This window comes from Globicephala melas, chromosome 21, assembly GCF_963455315.2.
Source record: "Globicephala melas chromosome 21, mGloMel1.2, whole genome shotgun sequence".
NCBI lineage: Eukaryota > Metazoa > Chordata > Mammalia > Artiodactyla > Delphinidae > Globicephala > Globicephala melas.
In genome coordinates, this window is record NC_083334.1 from 560,660 (window position 1) to 584,333 (window position 23,674).

General features: G+C 40.7%; 1 protein-coding gene across 4 annotated transcripts in view; it reads right to left on the minus strand.

Annotated features, from left to right (window-relative positions):
* Positions 1 to 23,441, minus strand: part of TENM3 (teneurin transmembrane protein 3) — a 429,049-nt gene extending 405,608 nt beyond the window's left edge. For all 4 annotated transcript variants that reach the window (XM_060291422.1, XM_060291421.1, XM_060291420.1 and 1 more), the window contains exons 1-2: positions 23,210 to 23,441; positions 135 to 413 (exon numbers count right to left, since the gene is read on the minus strand). In XM_060291422.1, the coding sequence (XP_060147405.1) occupies positions 135 to 413; positions 23,210 to 23,441 (511 nt within the window). The remainder of the gene's footprint in view (positions 1 to 134; positions 414 to 23,209) is intronic.
* Between the last annotated feature and the right edge of the window lie 233 nt (positions 23,442 to 23,674).

Below are 23,674 nucleotides of genomic sequence, written 5' to 3' on the forward strand. Positions count from 1 at the left end.
AATACAAAGAAAGGCAGAAGAAAGCAAGAGAAGGAGAGATGGGAGGAAGGAAGCAAGCCACGCCTCCAGAGTCAACGGAAACAGACAGAAGCACTGAACGCCAACATTACGAAGCCAAAGAAAAAAGAACTTACCGTTTTCACTGTCCGACTTGTTTTCGTGCTCTGTATCTGTCAGGGTGAGGGCTGAGTTGGACCGGCTTGACAGACAGGAGCTGCGGCCTGACTTGACCCCCCTGCCCCACAGTCTCATGGCATGCTCTGGGGACATCACTGCTTCATTCTCAGTGTCAGCGTCTGACCCTGCACTGATAGAGTAACCTCTGTGAGGGAGCCCCATTTCCGCACAAAACGTCAGTCCTCTTCGGGCTTCCGGTTCACAAACGCCTAACTGCCTTAGGGTGAAATTCTGTCCTAATTAGGGGGAGAAAAGATGACAGCTAGTGAGTATATGTCTCGTTTCAGTTTTTTATAAACAAAATCTCCCTAAAATAAACACTTAAGCATCCAGTCTTGTCAGCTCTCAGCACCAGGTAGTCTGCATTAGCTCCACATGACCTGTGGTCGCGTGGGTCCAGGTGGGGTGCAGGGAGCTCCATCTCTGACTTGCCACCCACCACGGCTCAGAGCTCCTTTGTCAACTATTTCAGCCCATAAACACCTCCAGAGAGCCCGGCTGGTAAAGCGGCCCAGACCATGAAAACCCAACCCAGAGAAAGGCTTAGTTATCCTTGATAGAACTGTGTTTAGCAGACTTGTGAAGCCATAGAAATGGTCAGAATTATTTCCTGGGTCCTGGTTCTCATCCCAAACGGTAGGATTTTCCCGCCCAGGTGTCACTCCTTTGGAAGAGAAAAGATTGCCCTCCAGAATAAGTTACCCAATAATCAGAAAAAATTAGAAACCGGAGCCTGGGCAGTCTTTATTATATTTTCCCACCTAAAACTTAACAACCAATATAAACATGTATCATGTGTGTACAAACACACACTAACTTTTGGAGCGTAATGTCATGAAAATGTGCAGACACCTGACTTCCCAGATTTTTTGCTTTAATAAACACCTGGAAACATCTGTATTGATCAGAGTAAACCAATTTGTGCAAATAAAGTGCACTCTAAAAAAATAAAGCGGGAGTATTCTGTATTTAAAAATTAATGACAAAATCAAGTTCCCTGCAAAATAAATGGCTGTGAACCCTGAAGGCTTTTACTAATAAATTGAGCATAATAAAACTCATGACACTGCAATAACTTACAGCAAAAGTGTTTAAATTAGGTGACACTTTAAAATGACTGCCGTTATTAATGGCTTTTCCAATCCTGTATTTATTCTTGAAAATTTCACCTATGTTTTATGATACTAGGGGTGAGAAGAGAGACAAAAATGTTTGCTTAGAGGATGCATACACATGGGCCTCCCATTTCCCGTCTCATTGGCATGGTAGAGTCTAAGATTTAGGTACCAACTAGAATCCAAATACAGGAAAAGAATAGTAGTATACCAAGACTGATTTAAATGCTACCATATAATACCAAACTTTTAAGAATATTAAGCATTTATATTACTCAGAGTTTTCACTTTTGTACTTCCCTCTCTTATAGCCACAAACATTTTAAAGTTAATTGGCTAGTATGAGAAATAACACACATTACATTTTTTAAAAGAGGGTGTTATAAATTATTTGTAATAATAACATCTTGAACCTTCTAGGAAATGAATCAGACATAATGCACAAGACAGTAAACATTTGGCTGTACAAACATCAGCACCCTCAAGGATTCAGCCCACTTTAACCCGTGTGGTTAATTGCTTTATCGCTGTGGTCAGATCACAAGTCGGAATCTGCTTTATCTCGGTCAGACTTCCAAATGGATTCTGACAATGACACTCATAAATAATGAAAATCTGTTGCTACAAATTAGCTACAAATCATCTCAGAGAGATGTGAATAAGTATCTGAACCAAAAAGTATGTCAAAAACAAAGGAAGTAGTTGGGACTTCCCTGGTGGCGCAGTGGTTAAGAATCCGCCTGCCAACGCAGGGGACACAGGTCTGAGCCCTGGTCTGCGAAGATCCCACGTGCCGCAGAGCAGCTGGGCCCGTGTGCCACAACTACTGAGCCTGCGCTCTAGAGCCCGCGAGCCACAACTACTGAGGCCCGCGCACCTAGAGCCCGTGCTCCACAACAAGAGAAGCCACTGCAATGAGAAGCCCGTGCACTGCAACGGAGAGTAGCCCCCACTCGCCGCAACTAGACAAAGCCTGCACGCAGCAGCGAAGACCCAACGCAGCCAAAAATAAACAAAAACAAATTAATTTTAAAAAGGGGTCTTCTCATTCCAAGTGCAAATATTCAACCTAGATTTTCTATAAAAGAAATAAAAAATAAAGGAAGTAGCAAAAATAAAGAAGAGGGAATAAAAACTCATTGAACAGTGAGAAAGTGGGCAAGCTTAATGAGCTAAGACATAGCAGTGGCAATATTTTTAAAAGAAATAGTGTGGACTGTACTTATGAAAGTAAATCCAAAAATGGTCAATGTAATGGACAGTTAATGGAATGTAATGGACAGTTAATGTGAAAGAGCTTATCCATTACTATTTATATGTCATATCTAAAATGGGGAGGGGGGGAAAGGGTGTAAAACAGTTAAACATCACCATCAAACATGTCGATTTTTCCAAAACAATTTTTAAAGGGTGAAAATGAATAATAAGATCCTGTGCATCTTTCCTCTATTTGGGGAGGTTCCCACATTGGAGCATAAAAATAAGAGACAAGTTAAAAGACAGTAAGAACTCGCTTTCTAATCTCTGAAGTGTAACTTGAAACATTCTCCATGTTACTGACTTTTCCCACTGTTGCCATCTTGATGCAAAAGTCTATGGGGTGAAGGGAAGCAGAAAATGTTATCTGGGTATGTAAACACAGTTCATTGTGCAAACGAATATCCAAGACATCGTCCCTATGAATTGGTATGTGTATCCCAGACTCCTTAAACATCTGACCCTCCACCCAGAGATAAACCCATGCACATATGGTCACCTTATCTTTGATAAAGGAGGCAAGAATATACAATGGAGAAAAGACAGCCTCTTCAATAAATGGTGTTGGGAAAACTGGACAGCTACATGTAAAAGAATGAAGTTAGAACACTCCCTAACACCATACACAAAAATAAACTCAAAATGGATTAAAGACCTAAATGTAAGGCCAGACACTATCAAACTCTTAGAGGAAAACATAGGCAGAACACTCTATGACATAAATCACAGCTAGATCCTTTCTGACCCACCTCCTAGAGAAATGGAAATAAAAACAAAAATAAACAAGTGGGACCTAATGAAACTTAAAAGCTCTTGCCCAGCAAAGGAAACCATAAACAAGATGAAAAGACAACCCTCAGAATGGGAGAAAATATTTGCAAATGAAGCAACTGACAAAGGATTAATCTCCAAAATATACAAGCAGCTCATGCAGCTCAATATCAAAAAAACAAATGACCCAATCCAAAAATGGGCAGAAGACCTAAATAGACATTTCTCCAAAGAAGACATACAGATGGCCAACAAACACATGAAAGGACGCTCAACATCACTAATCATTAGAGAAATGCAAATCAAAACTACAGTGAGATATCATCTCACACCGGTCAGAATGGCCATCATGAAAAAATCTGCAAACAATAAATGCTGGAGAGGATGTGGAGAAAAGGGAACCCTCTTGCACTGTTGGTGGGAATGTAAATTGATACAGCCACTATGGAGAACAGTATGGAGGTTCCTTAAAAAAGTAAAAATAGAACTACCATATGACCCAGCAATCCCACTACTGGGCATATACCCTGAGAAAACCATCATTCAAAAAGAGTCATGTACCACAGTGTTCATTGTAGCTCTGTTTACAATAGCCAGGACACGGAAGCAACCTAAGTGTCCATCGACAGATGAATGGTTAAAGAAGATGTGGCACATATATACAATGGAATATTACTCAGCCATAAGAAGAAATGAAATTGAGTTATTTGTAGTGAGGTGGATGGACCTAGAGTCTGTCATACAGAGTGAAGTAAGTCAGAAAGAGAAAAACAAATACCGTATGTTAACACATATATATGGAATCTAAAAAAAAAAAAAAGGTTCTGATGAACCTAGGGGCAGGACAGGAATAAAGATGCAGACGTAGAGAATGGACTTGAGGACACGGGGAGGGGGAAGGGGAATCTGGGACGAAGTGAGAGAGTAGCATGGACATCTATACACTACGAAATGTAAAATAGATAGATAGTGGGAAGCAGCCACGTAGCATGGGGAGATCAGCTCAGTGCTGTGTGACCGCCTGGAGGGGTGGGATAGGGAGAGTGGGAGGGAGATGCAAGAGGGAGGTGATATGGGGATGTATGTATACATATAGCTGATTCACTTTTTTATAAAGCAGAAACTAACACACCATTGTAAAGCAATTAAACTCCAATAAAGATGTTAAAAACAAACAAACATCTGACCCTCTGAAATCAGTGTCTTGCGATGATTCAAACTCTTAAGGTCTGTTTCTGAAATGCAAGCTAGAAAGCAAGCTGTGATTTCCTTACTAAATTAAAATTTGCTTTTGCTCTCTTGGGAAAGAACACTAAACTTGATTTCCAATGGACCTAATCTAAAGCCACTTACTGGCTTCATTCAACTCACTTCACCACTGTTTTCTCACTTTTCAGGGCTGTGATGACTTGCTTTAAGAGATGCTTTATGCTTTGACAAAGTGTAAAGGAAAGCATCGACAAAACAAAAACACAGCCTACTGAATGGGAGAAGGTATTTGCAAATGATAAGACAGATAAGGGATTAATTTCCAACATATATAGACAGCTCACAGAACATCAAAAAACAACCAACCTGATTTAAAAATGGGCAGAAGAACTGAATAGTCATTTTTCCAAAGAGGAAATACAGACGGCCAAAGATGCTCAACACTGCTAATCATCAGGGCAACGCAACTCAAAACCACAGTGAGGTACCGCCTCACCTGTCAGAATGGCCATCATCGAAAAGAACACAAATAAATGTTAGCGAGGCTGTGGGGACAAGGGAACCCGCCTACACTGCTGGTGGGAATGTAAACTGATGCAGCCACTGTGGAGAACTGTGTGGGGATTTCTCACAAAACTACAAATAGAACTACCATATGACCCAGCAATACCACTCCTGGGTATATATCCAGAACATAAACAAAAGCGCTAATTCAAAAAGATACATGCATCTCAATGTTCATAGCAACGTTATTTACAATTGCCAAAGTATGCAGCAACCTAAGTGTCCATCAACAGATAAATGGATAAAGAAGCTATGTGTGTGTGTATATATATATATATATTCCATTATATATATAATACTGAGTATATATATATATATATACATATATACACACACACATACATATATATGGCTGAGTAGTATTTCATTATATATATAATAATAAGTATATACACACACACACACACACATATATGGCTGAGTAGTATTCCATTATATATATAATACTGAGTATATATACATATATACACACACACATATACATATATGGCTGAGTAGTATTCCATTATACATATAATACTGAGTGTATATATATATATATATATACACACACACACACATATATATATGGCTGAGTAGTATTCCATTATACATATAATACTGAGTATATATATATATATATATATATACACACACACACACATATATGTATATGGCTGAGTAGTATCCATTATATATATAACACTGAGTGTACATATATATATATATACTCAGCCACAAAAAGAATAAAATTTTGCCACTTGCAGCAACATGGATGGACTTGGAGGGCATTATGCTAAGTGAAATAAATCAAACAGAGAAAGACAAATACTGTATGATATCACTTATATGTAGGATGTGAAAAACAAACTGATGAATGAAACAAACAAGAAGCAGACTAACAGATACAGAGAACAAACTAGCAGTTACCAATGGGGAGAGGGAAGTGGGGAGGACAATATAGGGGGAGGGGAGAAAAAAAGCGTTATTATGGAATTATATGAAATCGTATGTATGAATCTTCTGAAAATTGTAAAGCACTATAGAATTTAAAGAATCGTTCATTCAGTTAAAAAATTTTTTAATTAAAAAAAGAGATGCTTTATGTAAATGAAGCCAGCATAAAGGGAAGCAAAATGAAAAATGACAAAAAATAAACACCTGGGCAAATGTAATAATCATAGAGAAATGGACAATTTGAGGGGGGCAACAAGGTTGTTTTCAAATAATTTTAGAATAGTCACATTGCCACCAAAGTTGACTTTTCCTTCATTCAAAACTATCTCTCCCCAGTGCTTCAAATTCCACTGTTGCTGATTCCCCCCTTAGGTTAAGGATTCTTGCTTGTAGGATCCCTCGTTTTAATGCAGACACCCCTGGGGAGATCTAGCTATTAAATTTGAATGAATTAGTCTATTAGATTATTTCCTACAATTCAGCAACGTTTAGCAAGATGGGCTATACTTATGGAAAGCTCAGGCAGTTTGGACAAACAGAAGGAAGATGGTGAAAAGAAGGGTTCCTGATTGGGAGAAGAAGCAGTTGGCTCTGGTACCTTGGAGCCGGGAATTTGGGGTTGGGATGCGGTTCTTGGCGCTGGATTTTAGGTCAATGTGGAGAAATGGGAAGAGACTGGCAGAAGAAGGCAGCAAAGATGCTCTGGAACCAACTAAAGACATGACCGTCCTGTTTAAACTCATCTTTGGCTGCAAGTAACGTGAAGGAGATGAGGATACATTTATTCTTATTTTCCATGGTTTCTTCAGATTGTGTTCTTTGCAATGCTTCTAACACTATTACCTTAATTTCTTTCTTCACCCTGTAGAGTCTTTATATTAATTCTGTTGGCCGAGACTGGTGAAATCAGTATTTACCTCGTGCACACTGAATTTTGATAACCTTGATCAGCAAGGCCAGCCACAGAGTTTCCCATTACAATTTGAAACAGTCCCAACATAATAAATTGCAGGAGGAACAAAGTGTACCTGAGGATGAAATTTCTTGTGATTAAAAGGCAAGGTTAGCTTGGACTAGATTAGGCATTTCTGTTTCAAGACACTCATAAATTTGAAAAACCTATAAAAGAAAGACTGAATAAACGGCCCAGGCAGGTGGCATCATTGAAAAAAGGTTCACAGTTTGAAAAATGAGGGAGGGTATGTGACGAAATGGAAAGGACCACTTTCCACCAGCACTGAGCATAATAGCTACCTCTTCAATAAAAGAAGGGGGTTGGGAAAAAAATGGCCTTTGTCTTGCATGGTGTCTATAACCTAGTCCGAACAAGAAGGGATTTTTCAAAGCTGCAGTGCAGAGTGATGTTCACCATTAGGCGAGACATCTGCTGTGTCTGGGTGAGTTGAAAAGCAAAAGCCTCTACGTGAGGGACTAGCCTCGGAGTGACACAGGGTGACTGCAGAACCCAGAGGAGGGTGGTCCCACATGAGAACTCGTGGTATTCTCTCCCCTCTTACGTCTAGATTCTCTAATGCTTAGATTGTGCCCTTTCTCTCTATTTCACTTGTTTCTTCTCTTTTCCAAAACTACTTTATTGAGATATTAACTCACAGACCATACAGTGAACCTACTTAAAGTGTACAAGTCAATGGTTTTTAGCATACACATGGTGGTGTGCAACTATCACCACAATCAATTTTAGACCATTTTCATCACCCTTGTACCAATTATCAGTCACCTGCCATCTCCCCTCTTACCCCACCGCTCCCTCTAGCCCTAGGCAAGCACTAAGCTCCTTTCTCTCACTATAGATTTGCCTACTCTGGACATTTCAAAGAAAAGGGGTCCTACAACATGTAGACTTTTGCGACTGGCTTTTTTCACTTAACATAGTGTTTTCAAGATCCAACCACATTGTAGCGTGGGCCAGCAGTCATTTCTTTTTATGGCCAAATAATATTCCATTGTATAGACACATCATCTTTTATTTATCTGTGTATCAGTTAATGGACATTTGAGTTGTTTCCACTTTTTGGCTACTATGAAAATGCTGCTACGGAACACCATATGTTTTTATTTCTCTTGTGTATGTACCTATGAGAGGCATTGCTGGGTGATATTGTATTAGCTCTACGTTTAACCTTTTGAGGAACCGCCAGACTGTTTTCCACAGTGGCTGCACCACTTTCCTTTCTGACCACAAGTGTATGAGAGTTCCAGTTTCTGCACATCCTCACAACGCTTATTATCTGTTGGCTCTCTTTTATGTCACACTGCCAGTGTGTATATACCATACTGTAAACTTGCAGTGAGGAGTTGGACTATAAGTCATTGGCACAGGAACTGGTACTGAAACCGCGAACTGTTCTCTTAAAAAGCAACGGATTCTGCGGGTCTGCTACACAATTTCATTATTTCTTTATCATTTTTTTCTTTGCCTTCTATTATGCTGCCTTAGTCTTTGAAAATATTTTGTCTGTTAAAGTATTCTTTAGCGCTGAAAGTCTACCTCTTAGACTGTATCCGAGAGAAATAAAATCACCTGGACTTAAACAGACATGTACAAATAATGTTTATTACGGCATGGTTGTAAAAATTAAAATAAGTGGAATGTTTACCAGGAAGGGAACTGCTAAATACGTGGTATATTCCCTGCATGGAAGGCTATGTGGCTATAGCAGGAAGAGTGGGTTTGGACCTATGTTTTCTGTGCTGGAGGGAAGCCTATTATATATATTTTAAGTAAAAAAAATACAAGTTGCAAAGTAGTGTGTAGAGTATGATCCCATTTTTGGAAACTAAGAAAGAGACCCAACAGATTATATAAATGCCTATGGTTTTGAGCATGAATAAAGGGGAGGGGGCCATTAACTGTCAAGATGGACCACACAGAAGGAGACGTAAGTGAAGGAAATCAGTAATTTTCTCTTCTATAGTTTTGAATTTTTACTTTGCATGATAATTTCCATTAATTTAAAAACATAAGAAAGAAAGATGAAAGTCTACCTTCTTTTAAGAAAACCAATATATTTTCTTGATTTGCTGTTTAATAGCTCCCATTCAATAATTAGAAATTTAGTTTACTCCCTTCCCTTGGAGAAGCTGGGTTTTAAAACTCCTTCCTCATTTATTGTAAAGAAATGAAGTTGTGTAAGAAATACAGGAGCAACGTTTTTCTTTTCATTCTTCCCTTTCCCTTCATCATATATGGACTTTTTTAAAGGCGAATAAGCATCTATTTCTTCTATAGTAACAAGCCCGATAACTGAGCGTAGGAAATGGAGAGAAGGATCAATACAAGTGTAATACACAGAAGTAAAATAATCTGTAACTGCCTTTAAGCATTTTCCTTGGCCGTTGCCAGCTTGGATGGAATTATATACTTTCTGACGTGGAGGCATCCTCCTGCAAGGGCGGAGCGCAGCCCCAAACTACAAACTGGACAAACATTTCTCATTTGCTATTGGTGGATTCAGCGTCACCACCATCTTACCCGGAGTTCCCTTTTTTGCTGTGTTTGTAAAACGATAAGAAGATCACAGAGTAAAATAAGCGTGTGGAATTTTTTCCCCTTTGAGTCCTAATGCATATTTTCTGGGATACTCCAAACTTCCTTACGTTAAATTTGTCACTCTTTGAACAGAACACCCACCCTTGAACATGCAGTAGAAGCTCCAGTGAGGGTATAAATCTTGACTTACAGGATCCTACACAAAACTACATTTTAAAAATTAACTTAAAATCCCACTAAATACCTTAACTTTCCCTACCCCATTTTACTCTCTCTATAAAAGGTAAATATCGTCAACAGTATTCAACAGCCTTCTTGATGTTCCTATTCATAAGATATTAATATCTAATATTTCTAGAGGACAAAGGAAATGACCACTGTACACCATATTTACAATCCAATTTATCACTCAAAATACGGGTCTAACGGAAGCCATTGCAGGTTACACCCCTCAGCATTCATCCTGAACTCGGCTGTGAACTCTATGTACCCGTCCCTGGAAGTGTGTGGTTGAGACTTGACAGTGAACTTGATGAGAAGCCTGAGAAGGGAAAACCCCAAGTGCATTTGCAAGCAGGGAAAGCAGGATTAGATGAACAGCCCCGGAGAATATGCATTTTCTTCAAGATAAGATTTGTGAAGCCCCCGGGGGGGACAAACATGGATACTGAAGAGGAGGCTTGGTGGCTCAAACAAGAAAATGAGGTTGTGAGTCTGCTGACTTATAAAGAAAAGGCATCTTCTTAAGCATGTACCACGAAGGGTTTAGACACCCGCCACAGAATAGCGCAATCCTGACATTAGCAACCATTTGTACCCATTTGTAAGGAGAGTAATCACTTTAAATTTGGTTTTTCTCAAAAGCGTTCTGAAAATGAATTTGCTTTTTATTTTTTACCAGTCATTGTTTCTTTAGAACAACCCGGGACCCAGCGATGGATGCTAATACGCCTACAACCCTCCAACGTATCTGCTGCTGTCTGATAATCCAACTGCAGTAGGTATTGGTATAAATATGCGTGTGGTTTGGCGCGAAGCGGCAGGTGTTTAATAATTGTGACTGAAGCGGCACCACAGTGATTCACAATGTGGATACAAAGTTGGCAGTGTGGCAAGGAACCAGATACAAGTTTAGCAGCAAGAGGGTGCTCAGGACATCAGACCAATAAAGGCCGAGGCAGGGGGCAAGGATTACCCCTACTGTGTCCAGAGGAGAGCTGTAAGCTACATCTATCTACTCATACCTTCTGGCAGGTAATCTACAGAGCAGGTTGGCTGCCAAGTCTGAAAGAGGCACTTACCTACTTAACAGCCCAAATTAGTTAACAATCAGTTAGGAAGGGGAGCCAAAAGAGGGAACTAGGAGGAAAACATTCACATGAAACGATGATGAACTGCAGCTCTTTAACTGGTGTCTTTAAGTACAGAAATTTAAAGCTGAGTAAACATGGCCATCTAAATCCTTTAATCCCACCGCTGACATTCGTAGTGACTGAGAAGGATTAATCATTTTGATCTCTAAATGAATCATTTTAAAGAGTTCATATTTAAAAGGAATAAACTTTGGAGCTGCAGTAATTAGCCTAGGGGATCTGATGTCTGTTTCAGGTTTTTGTCTTTCTTTATGAAACCCTGTTCTCCCGAAGAAAAGGTTTTCTTAGCACCAGGAAGTATTTCAGAAAACATGAAAAAGGGTTTCAGATTCCTTTCATTTTTGTAAGATGACAGAGGGTAGAACTGGAAATTCACAGCAGCATTAAGTGCTGAACGGTAAGACCACATGGTCGTATTTCTTTTGAAGTCTAGGATCAGCTCCCATTATTCACTATAATGGCATCCAAGACTAAATGAAATCTCAGTCTTTAAAATTAAAAGCATTTTGCTCTTGGGTCTCAAATTTTCCTCTTTCACAGTTTCCAACATGCCTGAATGTTTAATCTATTTTCAAAATGCAAAAAATACAAAGGAACAAAATAAAAATAAGAGTAAGAAAAAAATGGATATATTCCATTTCACTTCCAAAACAGGATAAAATGGTACAGAGAGACACACAATTAGTATCTTAATCAACAGAGCTATGAATATTATTTTTACATCCGCCAAATGCTATTGGTGATATTCTAAAATTATACGTACATCTTGCATGATTTACATCTCAGAAATATGAATTTAATTCTTTTGACCTATCTGGAAACACACAATATGCGGAAAGATTTAAAAATTATTTATCGTTTCAGGGAATTCCAACATTAAAACTGCCAAAACATGTAACCTATATCCAAGAGTTAAAAATGGACCTTTTTTTCTATTTGGAAATGGATGAAAATATTTGAAAGGCATGGTCCCAGCTACGTGCCACAAGTCGGCCTCCGCTCCCTCGGCACTGTCCTGGAAAGGCTGGGGCTGCCATTATCTTAGTGGGCAGAATGTCTTTATCCAGCAAAACACTGGAGTGCATTGGCAGCAGAGGTGGTCTCTGAAAGGACTGTGCTTGCGGTTCAGTGGAGACAATGTGACTGTCCCAGGACCAAGTGAAATGTCATCTTGGCTGAAGCTGGATGCAAAGAGAAAGCAAACCCCAGACCTCCCACGTCCAGCTACACTTGTCTGAGCATGCCTAGCTTGGGGGTTTGTTTCTAAAGTTATTACTGCTTAGGTAAATTCTATATGCAGTGAAGCACACAAATCTTAAGTGGACACTTCAGTGAGTTCTAACGTATGTTTCCACCACGAAGCCCAGCTAAACACAGCACATCTCCTTCACGCCCACAAAGTTCCCGTATCCCCTGAAGTCAATCCCCGTCACCATAGGCAACTACTGTTCTGACTTCTTCTTTTTTTTTTTTTTTTTTTTTTTGCGGTACGCGGGCCTCTCACTGCTGTGGCCTCTCCCGTTGCGGAGCACAGGCTCCGGACGCGCAGGCTCAGCAGCCATGGCTCACGGGCCCAGCCGCTCCGCGGCATGTGGGATCTTCCCGGACCGGGGCACGAATCCGTGTCCCCTGCATCGGCAGGCGGACTCTCAACCACTGCGCCACCAGGGAAGCCCCTGACTTCTTTTATTATAGATAGGTTTTGTCTGTTCTTGAACGGAATATAAACAGTCACACAGTATCGACTACGGATCCTTTCACTTAATGGAATGCTTTTGAGGTTCTTCCACATTGTTGCTTTATCAGTAATTCATCTTTGGTATTACCAGGCTGTGTTCTATTGCATGAATGGAACTACAATTTGTTACAGCCATTCACTTGGTGATTCCTGTTTGGGTTGATTATGGAGAAAGCTGCTATGAAGATAAAGCTTCATTTGTCTTATATGTAAATACTTAGGATATGCATTGCTCGGTCAAAAGGAAGATGTTATTTTTAACTTTACATAAGACGTTGCCGAACAGTTTCTGAAAATCTTGCCATTCTACACTTCGCACTCCCATCAGCAATGTATGAGAGTTCAGTTGTTCCACATCCTTACAGATATTTGGTGCTGCGGAATTTTTTACTTTAGCCATTCCAGTGGGTGAGTGGTAATATGTCGTCGTAGTTTTAATTTTCAGTTCCCTGATGGCTAATGATGTTGAGCACTGTTTCAGGTACTCATCAGACATTTGTGTATTTTCCATGTAGTTTTGAAGGATTTTGTCCATTTTTAAATTGTATTGTTAATCTTTTTATTATTGAGTTATAGGAGCTCTTTATATAGTCTGGATATAAGTCCTTTGTCATATATATGACATATACGTATATATGTGTATATATTATGCATGCATATGACATATATACTGTCATATATATGTGTATGTGTGTATGTATATATATATATATATACACACACAATTTTCTCTTACACTGTGGCTTGCTGTTTCATTTTCTTAAAGGTATTTTCTGATAAGTAGAAGTTTTAATGTTGATGAAGTCCAATTTATCAACTTTCTTTTTCTTTTATGTTTTGTCCTTTTTATGACCTAAGCTATCTATGCTTACTTCAAGGTTGCAAGCATATTCAAGAACATGGTTAACTTTTTCTGTGGGTTTCTTAAAAGGGCTTGGTTTTTTCTTGTAAATTAGGAAGGCAAAAGAGTAGGAAAATCATAGGATCAGACTCTGTTTATTTCTGGCTCTGGAACTCACCAGCTGTTGACTGAGTGAGCATTTTCACAAGTCTGGGTCTCAGTTTTCCTCATCTATAAAATGGACTTAGAGGATCTCAGATATCTCCCAACCGTAAGTTTATGCAGAGGCATAAAGAAGGTAGCACAATGGACCACGAAACAAGGCTGAGAACAATAGTATCATGAGTCCAAGCAGGAGGAAAAGGAAGAGAATAGACCTTGGTGAAAGTACGGGTCACAAGGGTTAAAATGTCCTTTAGTACCAGGAACTTTGGGTTTATATTTCATCCCTAAACTAAATCAGAAACCCTGTGCCGTGCTCCTACTGTGCCTGGAATTCATCCTGAATTGAAAATCAACCCTCAGGACAGTGTGAACATTAACAACGGTATCTGCCTGTCTGGAAAGGTGCTTCTCCTCCCCACTCCTATGGTTCCAAGACAGGGATTATTTTTGCCTTTGACCTTTGATGATTTAGAGCGGCAGGTTTTCCCTCATAGCCCCACTCTCCAAATACAACCTCTGTGACTATTTTACTGTTTTTTTCTTTCCTTTCTCTTTCTTTCTTTTTTTGTAATTCTGCAAATGGATTTTGTTGTGTTTATTTCAATACTTTTAAGAGTTTCTGAGTCAAGTTTTGTGTGATACAATTCACAAGTTGGTCTTTTCTTTTTCTGGCTTTTTCCTAATCCCAAACTTCACAGTTGTACAGCAAGTCCTTGCTGTAGGAATCAATGTATTGCGTTTAGATGTTGATAATGGATCACTATATATTTTTCAATGGAAACAACATGGAGGAAGGCCTGATGGAACACGCAGGTGTATTAGGTCACCTGGATGGAAGAACATTCTAGGGTGTGACTCCAATGTACGAGGCTGTCTGTCTGCAGAGAATGTGTGCAGAATTCCAAACAGGAACACCTGTCACTATGGTTGCTTCTCCCATTCATTTTCTGCTTACCAAGCTGGGAGGAACTTCCTCAGCAAATCACTGGTGGTCACCTGGTTCACAGATGCTCTATGAGGGATGCCAGGACACGAGCTGTGCAGGGCGGATGCAGGGGCCCGGATGAGCTACTGCTTTTCTCAGACTAATAGGAAAACTCATGACCTTTTCATGTGTTCACTGACCACTTGAATTTGCTCTTCTGTGAATTGAAGCTATTTCCCGTTGGGTTGTCTTTCTGTTTTCAATTCGTAAAAGTCACTCTTACTTTATTTTGTGTGTGTGTGTGTATCTTTTATCTGTCACATGGATTATAAACATAGTTCCCAACAAAATAATTTTGTCCATGGTATGCTTATTTATATTTTATATAAAAGATTTTAAGTAAAAAATAATCATATAAGGCTTCTCTTCTGTTTTTTTTATTTCAGTTAGAATGGTCTCCTCTATTCTCGGGAGGTACACAGTCCCTGGGGCAGGCCGTGTAGATTCGCAACCAGCTTTTCCTTGCCGTCCTCTGTTATAAAAGCTGGAAAGCAAAAATAGTAAATGTTCCCTCTTCTCATGCAGCTAAGCGTAGCCAAGGATAACAGTTGTGAAAAATAGAGATGCAAGAAGACGTCTCTGGGGAGTGAAAGGAAATAGTCCAATGGAGAGAAACCCTTCTCCCTTTTGCATTGGTTCTATTTCAACAGGAATATGAAAATGCAGCCAACATCTGGGGATCCGTAGGGCAAAGGTCACATGCTACAGATGCCTGAGCCAAGAAAGATAGAAGGTACCAGAAGCCCTGATGGCATCTTTGAACCCTGGACGGTCTGCCTCTGGACTTCTTGTTTTGTAAGAAAATAATTCTGTTAGGTGTTTAAACCACTGTTTTGGGAACTTTCTGCTACTCACAGGTCAAGTCATTGCTACTTTATTCAGTCTCTCAAATCAACTTCTAGAGTTCTTATTGCTTTATTTTTTACATTTGTCTTTAATCCATCTTAATTTATTTTTGAATATGCTGAAAGATATGGGTCCAATTTTATATTCTTCCAGATGGATAACCAGCTGTGCCAGCACCATTTATCAAATCCCAATGAATAGAAAAACCATTTTTTGTTTTATGCTAAATTTCCCTGTATGCTAGGATCTAGTTCTGAAATTTTAGCCAACTCCACTGATCAACTTGTCTTTATTTACACCAATATCTTATAGACGTGATTACATGGCTTTATACTATTTTAAACAATACATGGTAAGGCCCTTTTATTCTCACTTTTGAATATATTTTTTTTTTTTTTTTTTTTGCGGTACGCGGGCCTCTCACTGTTGTGGCCTCTCCCGTTGCGGAGCACAGGTTCCGGACGCGCAGGCTCAGCGGCCATGGCTCACGGACCCAGCCGCTCCGTGGCATGTGGGATCCTCCCGGACCGGGGCACGAACCCGTGTCCCCTGCATCGGCAGGCGGACTCTCAACCACTGCGCCACCAGGGAAGCCCTAATTTTTTTGGTTGATTGATCATCTTACACGACTAACATATTTGTTTTTTTCCTTCTTGTTTACTTAGTGAGTTTTATTTTAATCAGGAATGGGTTTAAAATTTTATCCCAAACCTTTTCATCATCTAGTGATAAGATCATGCTTTTCTACACTGATTTATTAATCTAATTACGTTAATAGATTTCCCAACATTGAAAAATCCTTGCATCATCACCCAGGATTAGCAACCACTTGGTTATTAATCTGGTCCAGACTGTTACCCTTTTTATACATTGCTAGATTCTTATATACAAATGGTTATTCAGAATTTTTATTACATACATATTGAGAAGAAATTTTGGTCTAGATAGTTTCTTTTTTGTACCATGTTAATCGAGTTTTGTTGTTAAGGTTATGTCAACCTCACAATATGAATTTTAGTGCTTTCCATCTTTTTCTTTTCTTTTTTATTTTTTTGGTGTTGAATAGCTTTTTGAACTATGGACTTAGCTGTACTTTGAAGGTTATGTAAGATTTACCTAGGAACCTATCTGGTACTTTTTAATGGCGTCCCTTTTAATCACCTTGCTAATCTCTTTTGAGGTAACTGATTCTGATGACTTTTCTCCATGTTTTGAAACAATTTGGGGTTGATCATATTTTACTAAGAAAAAATAAATTTCCCTGGATTTAAAAAAATGTGCTGTTTGGAGCAGTTCCTTTTCGTCGTTATGACGTCTTCAGTATCTCTCCTTATTTTCGCTCTCATTATTGTTTAAGCGGGACCATCGGGGCTTTCTGGTTTCTTAGACTTCTTAAAGAATCAACTTTTTGTTTGCTTTTAATTTAAGTTTATCATGATGATCTACTTCTTCCTATTTTCCTGTGGTTCCTTTTTCCTGATATTTCACTTATTTCTTAATATATACAGTATGTTCGTTTTTGTTGGTCTTTTTAGATCTGTTTCTGAAGGAGGTGAACCACATATCCCTCAATAAATGTGTTTTAACAACACTTTTTCCCTAAAAGCTTTTGCTTTGTAAATTTAGCTACTATACTGCGTAATGTATGCACTTTAAGGTATTCATCCCGTTGTCTCCTACCATTTACTGAGCGGTCCTCTTTACCCTGTTTAGTGTTTTTCATTGTAAATTCCACCTTTCCTAATATTAATACTGCCAATCCTACTTTCTTTTTGTTTGTATTCACCTGATATCTCTTGATATCCATCTCTTTATTCTCAACCACTTTTTAACCATTTTAAGTCTGTTTCTTATAAATACCAATAACGTTTATAAATCAGCTGGTTAGTTTCTGTTTGTGTCAAAATTCAGTTCATTCCTATTTCATGTAATGTGTCATACGGGAGAGTTCACGTCTTCCATCTTGTTTTATGGTTATTCGTGATTTTACCTGTTTCCTCTTTTCCCTTGGAGCTGTTTTTGCTAAATTGATCAGATTGCTATTCATGCCTTTTCCCCCCTGCTAATTAGGTAGGTCTATTGTGCTTTCTTCATTTCACTAATGATTACCTTCCCTTCCCTGACATTCATATTCAAATACATATTTTTCATTACCACATGAATGCAAGATAGCAATTATTCCCCTCCACTGAAGCTCTGCTCCATAACTGTTTCTCCCTCTTTCTTCAGATGAGATTTTGCGAACACTTTTAATCTCCCTACCAGCTTCTCCCAACTATTGGGTTTTGCTGATACGGAAGGAGTTTTATTTCTAGTCTTTTCTTAGGGTTTCCCTTGCAGTGGTTCTTGCACATTTCCACTCGCTCTACCGTCCTTTGGGATTTGACCGCACATATACTGCACGGTGGGTGGTTCACCACATTTTCCTTTCCTTTCACAGGTAGTGACTCTGATTCAGTTGGTATCACTTCTTGAATACTTCAGATGGTGCACATTGGTGATACAGTCTCTGAATCTCTGCATGTCCCTAAATATCTTGCGTTTACTCTGAGAGATGGATGATCTCTTCTCTGCATATAGAACCCCCGGGCTGTAGTCTTTTCCTTGTGGTAGAAGTTATTCTGTTGTCTTCTAGTTTTCACTGTTGATGATGAGAGAGTCATTAGTTTTATATTTGTTTCTTTTGTAAGTCACAAGAAGAGTAACTTGTTTTTCTTTCTCTAGAATCTTGTAAAATATCTTTATCCACAAAGTTAAAGAATTTCTCGAGGATGTGCTAAGGGGTGTGTGTGTGTGTTTTCTTAATTTTACCTGGAACTTTGTCTTCTGAGTCATTTCTTCTACTTGGTCTTCAAAACCAGTCATTTGGATTTCAACAGTGACCACCCTTCCTTCTTCAACATATCTATTCTGTTTTTCTGGTTTGTAAATTATGGCTTTCCCCACCTTAGCGTTCGGCCGTTACTGCTGGCTTTGCTGCTGTGGGTTTTTTTTTGTACTTAGATGTCTGAGAGTGCTCTTATTATAATCTTTCATTTGGGTTTGGGCTTTCCTTTTCTTCCCATCGCTCATTTGCATTCGGAGCTTCCTGATCTGTCTGTTTTGCATCATACCTCACTTCCTACGTGCTGGGCGCCATTAAGCTTGTCGCTGCTTTCCTGGGGGCTGCCTTGGAAGCAGTGACAAGTCGTCTTAGTCGCTGGGGACAAGCCTTTCTACTCCCTGGGTTCCGGGGCTGGCACTCTCAGTACTGGAGTGGAGAAAAGGCGTCCACTTAGGCTCCCTCAGCTCCTGAGGGGCAAGGAAGACAGCTGCCCCTGCAGCACGACGTCCACTCCCATGAGTAGTGTGGGAGGGGCCGGGGAGCCTCTCTCCGGCACCGGGAAGCCACAGCGTCCTCTCTGATCCTCACGCTAGGGCTTCACCCCACTTCGAGCGTTCATCTGGCCCAAGAAGAAAGGCACGTGCATCGTGGACCCTAAGAGGGTTCTAGACCTCATTTGCACCCACATCACTGCTCAGATCAGGAGGGGTAAAGAGCCATTTGGGAGATGGGTAAATGAGGCATGACTCGAACAACGCTTATACCACAGTCCCGGATACATGTGCACAGAAAAACTCAGACCGTGCCTCTAATGCCCTTCTGTTTCTCAAAAGAGGGTCACATTTGGTCAGGGGAAGGTCTAGCATCCGGAATCTTGTATAAAAGGTGGACTGGGACTCAGGACACAGCCCACCAAGCAGGTGCAGCAGGTGCAGCAGGAGGCTTCAGGGCTTGTGGCATCTCCTTTCCCACCAACTCCACTGGAACCGGCCTTGGGCCAGCAATACCATGAGGCGAGAAGTCGTGTCTGTGGGAGCTGGCGGCTGCTGAGCACCCCTGATGGCGACAAGCAGGAAGAGAAGGCAAATCCCAGAGCAGCGGTGAGGAAACAGGAGAGTTGCTGGGACCAGAAGCAAGCGGTCAGGGAGCCCCACTCAGCAATCAGTGACCTTCCTCCTTCCCTTTCCTACTTTGTAAATTTATTATGTATTTTGATTTCAGGTGCGTACAAACACAGACATAAGGCTGTCTGCTTTTCAAATTTAGAAACAGGTAACCTTCCTCCCCTGACATTCTATAAATGAAGAATAAATGGTAGGCTTTTCATTTTAAAATTCTGAAATTCACAACCACGACACTGATGACTGACTAACGGGTAAACACTTTGGGTTAAGACTGTCTCAGAGGTGTTTTTCCTTTTTTTCCAGGGTTAGGGTTCTGTGGAAAAAAAGTGTTCCCACTTCCAGATATCACCTCATTTCAAACTTCGCCTTCACGGCCAATGTTCCTCACTGGAGTTGATGAGCTTCCGCATTTGGTCAAGGACATCACAGGCAATGTACATAGTGCGGAGAAGGAAAGATCTTTTATTTTATCACTTCTCTAAAAACTGTGGGATGATCTTACGCAGCTGTTTCATAAGAAATGTGTCTCAGATCTGACAGGATAAATTCCCTTCAAAGATGAATCAAAGAAAATAGTATCCAAGAATGCCAAAGAAGCCACTATTAGCCTAACCCCATCACACCTACAGAGAGCTCCACAGCTGCTGAAAGGACTATTCCCACCACCCAGTAAGCCACACGGAGAGATTTAAAAGGAGAGAAAGAGATCTGTGTGAGAACCGGTCAAACGACACATTACTGTGGAAAGGAAACCCTCCTTAGCTTTACAGTGTCTGAATATAACACGTAATTAACAATAGCCACTTGCCAGTCAGTAAAGCCATAGAAAATGATTAAAATTAAGTTTGATAATAGCCATAAAATTGGTCGATAAAAATAAAAATATTACATTTCTTTTTTTTATAGTTGACTAAAATCATTGTGCTTCTAGATTTGAATTCTCCATGTAATTGCATTAACAGGCGTCTCTACTACCCCTTCCTGCAGCTGAAGCTGCATTTTCCTGTGTCATTCAAAGAAGAAGTGGATTTGGACTGGCAAGGCGCTTTGAAACTCCATGGACAAGCTCAATTAGCATGATTCTTTGGAAGAGTTTCAACGGTCTTTGGCTACCATTAATATTTTTAATCTTTCATTTTTATTATGTGTATGATGTCAGGAGCTGTGGCAGGAAGCACATTTTGTCAATTAAATAATTAATACCACAGCATAATAGTCAGGGAGGAAAAACTGACATTTGTCAGGTTCAAAGAAAATGAAAGGCTGGGAGGATTCTTCATCATGCGTGCTTGGGAAACACATCATCCGATAGCAGACTTTCCCTTGTTCCTTTCTCACCTCATCTGCCGCTCCTGCTACAAATATTCCCCACATCAAAGCAGACGAAAGAAAAAGCATTTGCAATGCCTCCCTCTTCCCCACATGCTCATCCACCCAATCACAAAATCACGTCCATTTTATTTCCCAAATATTGTGTCCAGTCTCCTCATTTCTCTCGATCGGTACCATCAAAATTGGCTAAGACTGACTCCAGGAAACCAGAGGGCAAGGTTGACACTGAACTGCCCGTTTTCTGCCTTGGCAACCGCACAGAGGTTAGAAGCCTGAGCACCTGGGGGCAGACAGGCCTGGGTTCAAGTCCCAGCACGGCGCTCACTGGGATCTCAGGCCTCCAAGCCTTGACCGTCTCAACCTGTGAAAGGACGATGCCCCTGGGCCCTACGTCCCGAGGTGCTGTGAGAGTTCAGTGATGGTGCACGTGACTCCGAGCACACTGACTGGAACGAGGTAAGGAATCAGCACACCTCAGCTGTCCATAGCAGTGCCTTCCATTTACGTCCTTAATACGACCTGACTTATGAACACGTCAACTGAATGGCAGCACCTCCGCACGCTGCACTTTTGCTTTTCCTTTCACCTCCGCTCTGAAACCTCTTCTCACTACTGCACTTGGCCGCTCCTGACAAGAGGCCCCTGTCGGCTACCTTGTCTCTGTCCCTTCCCTCTGCCCCGTTCACTCTCTAGTCCTTGGCTGGCAAGGAGCTAGGTGACAGGGATGTTTGGTCCCCTAAGACTCTGGTTCCGGGCTTTCCACAGATGGTCTCGCCGTGTCGTCAGCAACAGTGTGCACTGGACGAACGCTGCCTGGGAGGTGAAGACTTCAGCTCGCTATTTTTAACCCGTTAAGCGTCCTCTCTGCCTAAACTAAACGCTTGCTGGGGGCAGAGACGCGCTTCCCCGGCGCATCACGCCACACGTGCTGCTTTGTTCCCTCTCACAGGATCCCACAGTGTAGCTGCTTCTTTGCCAACAGGTCACTAAAAGTTATTTTTGTTACAAAAGGTGAGACTTCACACCGGGTTCAGATTGCCTGCCTTTCTACAGTACCTGCTGTTTTTGAAACTGGTGAAAAATGTACTCTGATAATCTCTGTTCACTGTGTAGAGATTATGCAAGAAGAAATGGGGTTTAGAACGATCACACATGGGACAGTGAACTCAAGTCCCTTAATTTAGCAAGAGTACCTATCTCAAATATCTGCTCCGTGTTTCCCTTAAAAACTGGATTTGAAATGTTCAGCAAGTTTTTCCTCTTTCGTATAATTCGATACCTGTAATTAGTAAGGCATGCTTTCGCGGGGAACACAATCTTTCTGGCACATCAAATGAGTCTTCTTGACGTAAACTGGTTTAGGTGAGGGAACACTATTTCAACCTATTGAGGGTGGCTCTTTCCACAACGTAGAGAAGAAAAGAACCATGGAAAAGTTCAAACTTTGGAATGATTTATAGCATTGTTACTTTTTCTTAAGTTTGTTCCTGTTCAGTATTAAACTGTTAGTCACACTGTCTGTAAGGTGACTGGAAAAGAATGAATATATTCTTTATTTCTGGAGTTTAATTTATTTTTCCTTGTTTCTTGATAAAATTAGCTACGGGATGCTAAGTTCTAGGTAAATGAACTGTGCAGTGCAGATGTAAGAGGATTTTATTTTTATTAGTGGTAATGTCGTCCACATCTCAAGGCTGTGTTGGAAGGAACAAAATGTCCCTCTGTATGCCTAATTTTAAAGAAGCCACTGTCTTTAAAGCACGGAAATCAGTAGGGTTAGGACTGTGAACTCGAGTTACAGAAGTCGCTATTGCACTGGTAGAACACGCAGGCAGAAAACAGAGCGTAAAAGTGTCCAACAAACACATGGGAATGACCAAACCATACTGGATTACATTATGGGAAACTAGGATGTTTTAAGGCCTAAACTTAACGTCCCAAAATGCCTTCGAGAGAGAAAATGGAACCCTTGTGACGCAGGCTCTTCTATAAACAGACAAACAGCTGGGCCAGATGGATCACGACATGATCCAGAGAAGAATTCTTACTTTCTCATGAGGGAAGATGAGTTTCCTCACGCCAGTTCTAACTACAAAAACAGTGTCTGTGTGCACCTTCCTGAGCCTGGCAGGGAGCCCTGGAGACCTGGGTTTCAAGTTTAGGCACCAACACTTGGACCACACGCAGAACCGCAACCTCACATATGAAATGTGGGGTGTGGGATGATTCTTTACATGGTCCATACCTGCATCTGGGTCCATGTGTCCATAGGTGGCTTTCTACTTTTAATGTGGGATACTCAGGGATCATCTAATATCTCAAAGTCTAAATCAGAGGATAGGACATCAATCTAAGAAATAATCATATCACCTCGAAGGGAAAAAAGTGACCCCTGCAAGTTAGCAGGAGCTGTGCTTCGTGTTACTAGAGCAACGACCTACCTTGTCTGGTGAACTCATCTGCTTCTCTGTGAACCAGATCCTTTACTCTGTTTCCATAAAGCAGCCGCGAGGAATCGTGATCAAAAGCTTTCAGGGTTTCACTGGAACTGTAAGACTTCTGTGTGGGAACCCTGCACTCCGCGCTGTCTGCTGAGGAATTGGTATAGCGCCGTTCCTTCTCCCGTCTGTTCTTGGTCAGGGAGCAGTAAGGCCTACGTTCCTTCACATCCATACTTCATTCCTTCCGGGCGCACATCAGTCCCGGCGAAGTATGCTCAGGGCTCCATTCTCACTGGCCTGTCTGTGAAGATAAAAGGTTTGCATGATGTCAGCGTCACATTCGCCTACACACTGGCTGTCTCCTCAATCTGGAGAATGGTGGAAAGTAAGGGTATTATTGCTTATTGAGCAGACTTGCCTTCCACAGGGAATGAAAATGCGTGAAATCAGTGTAAAATGTCCGGG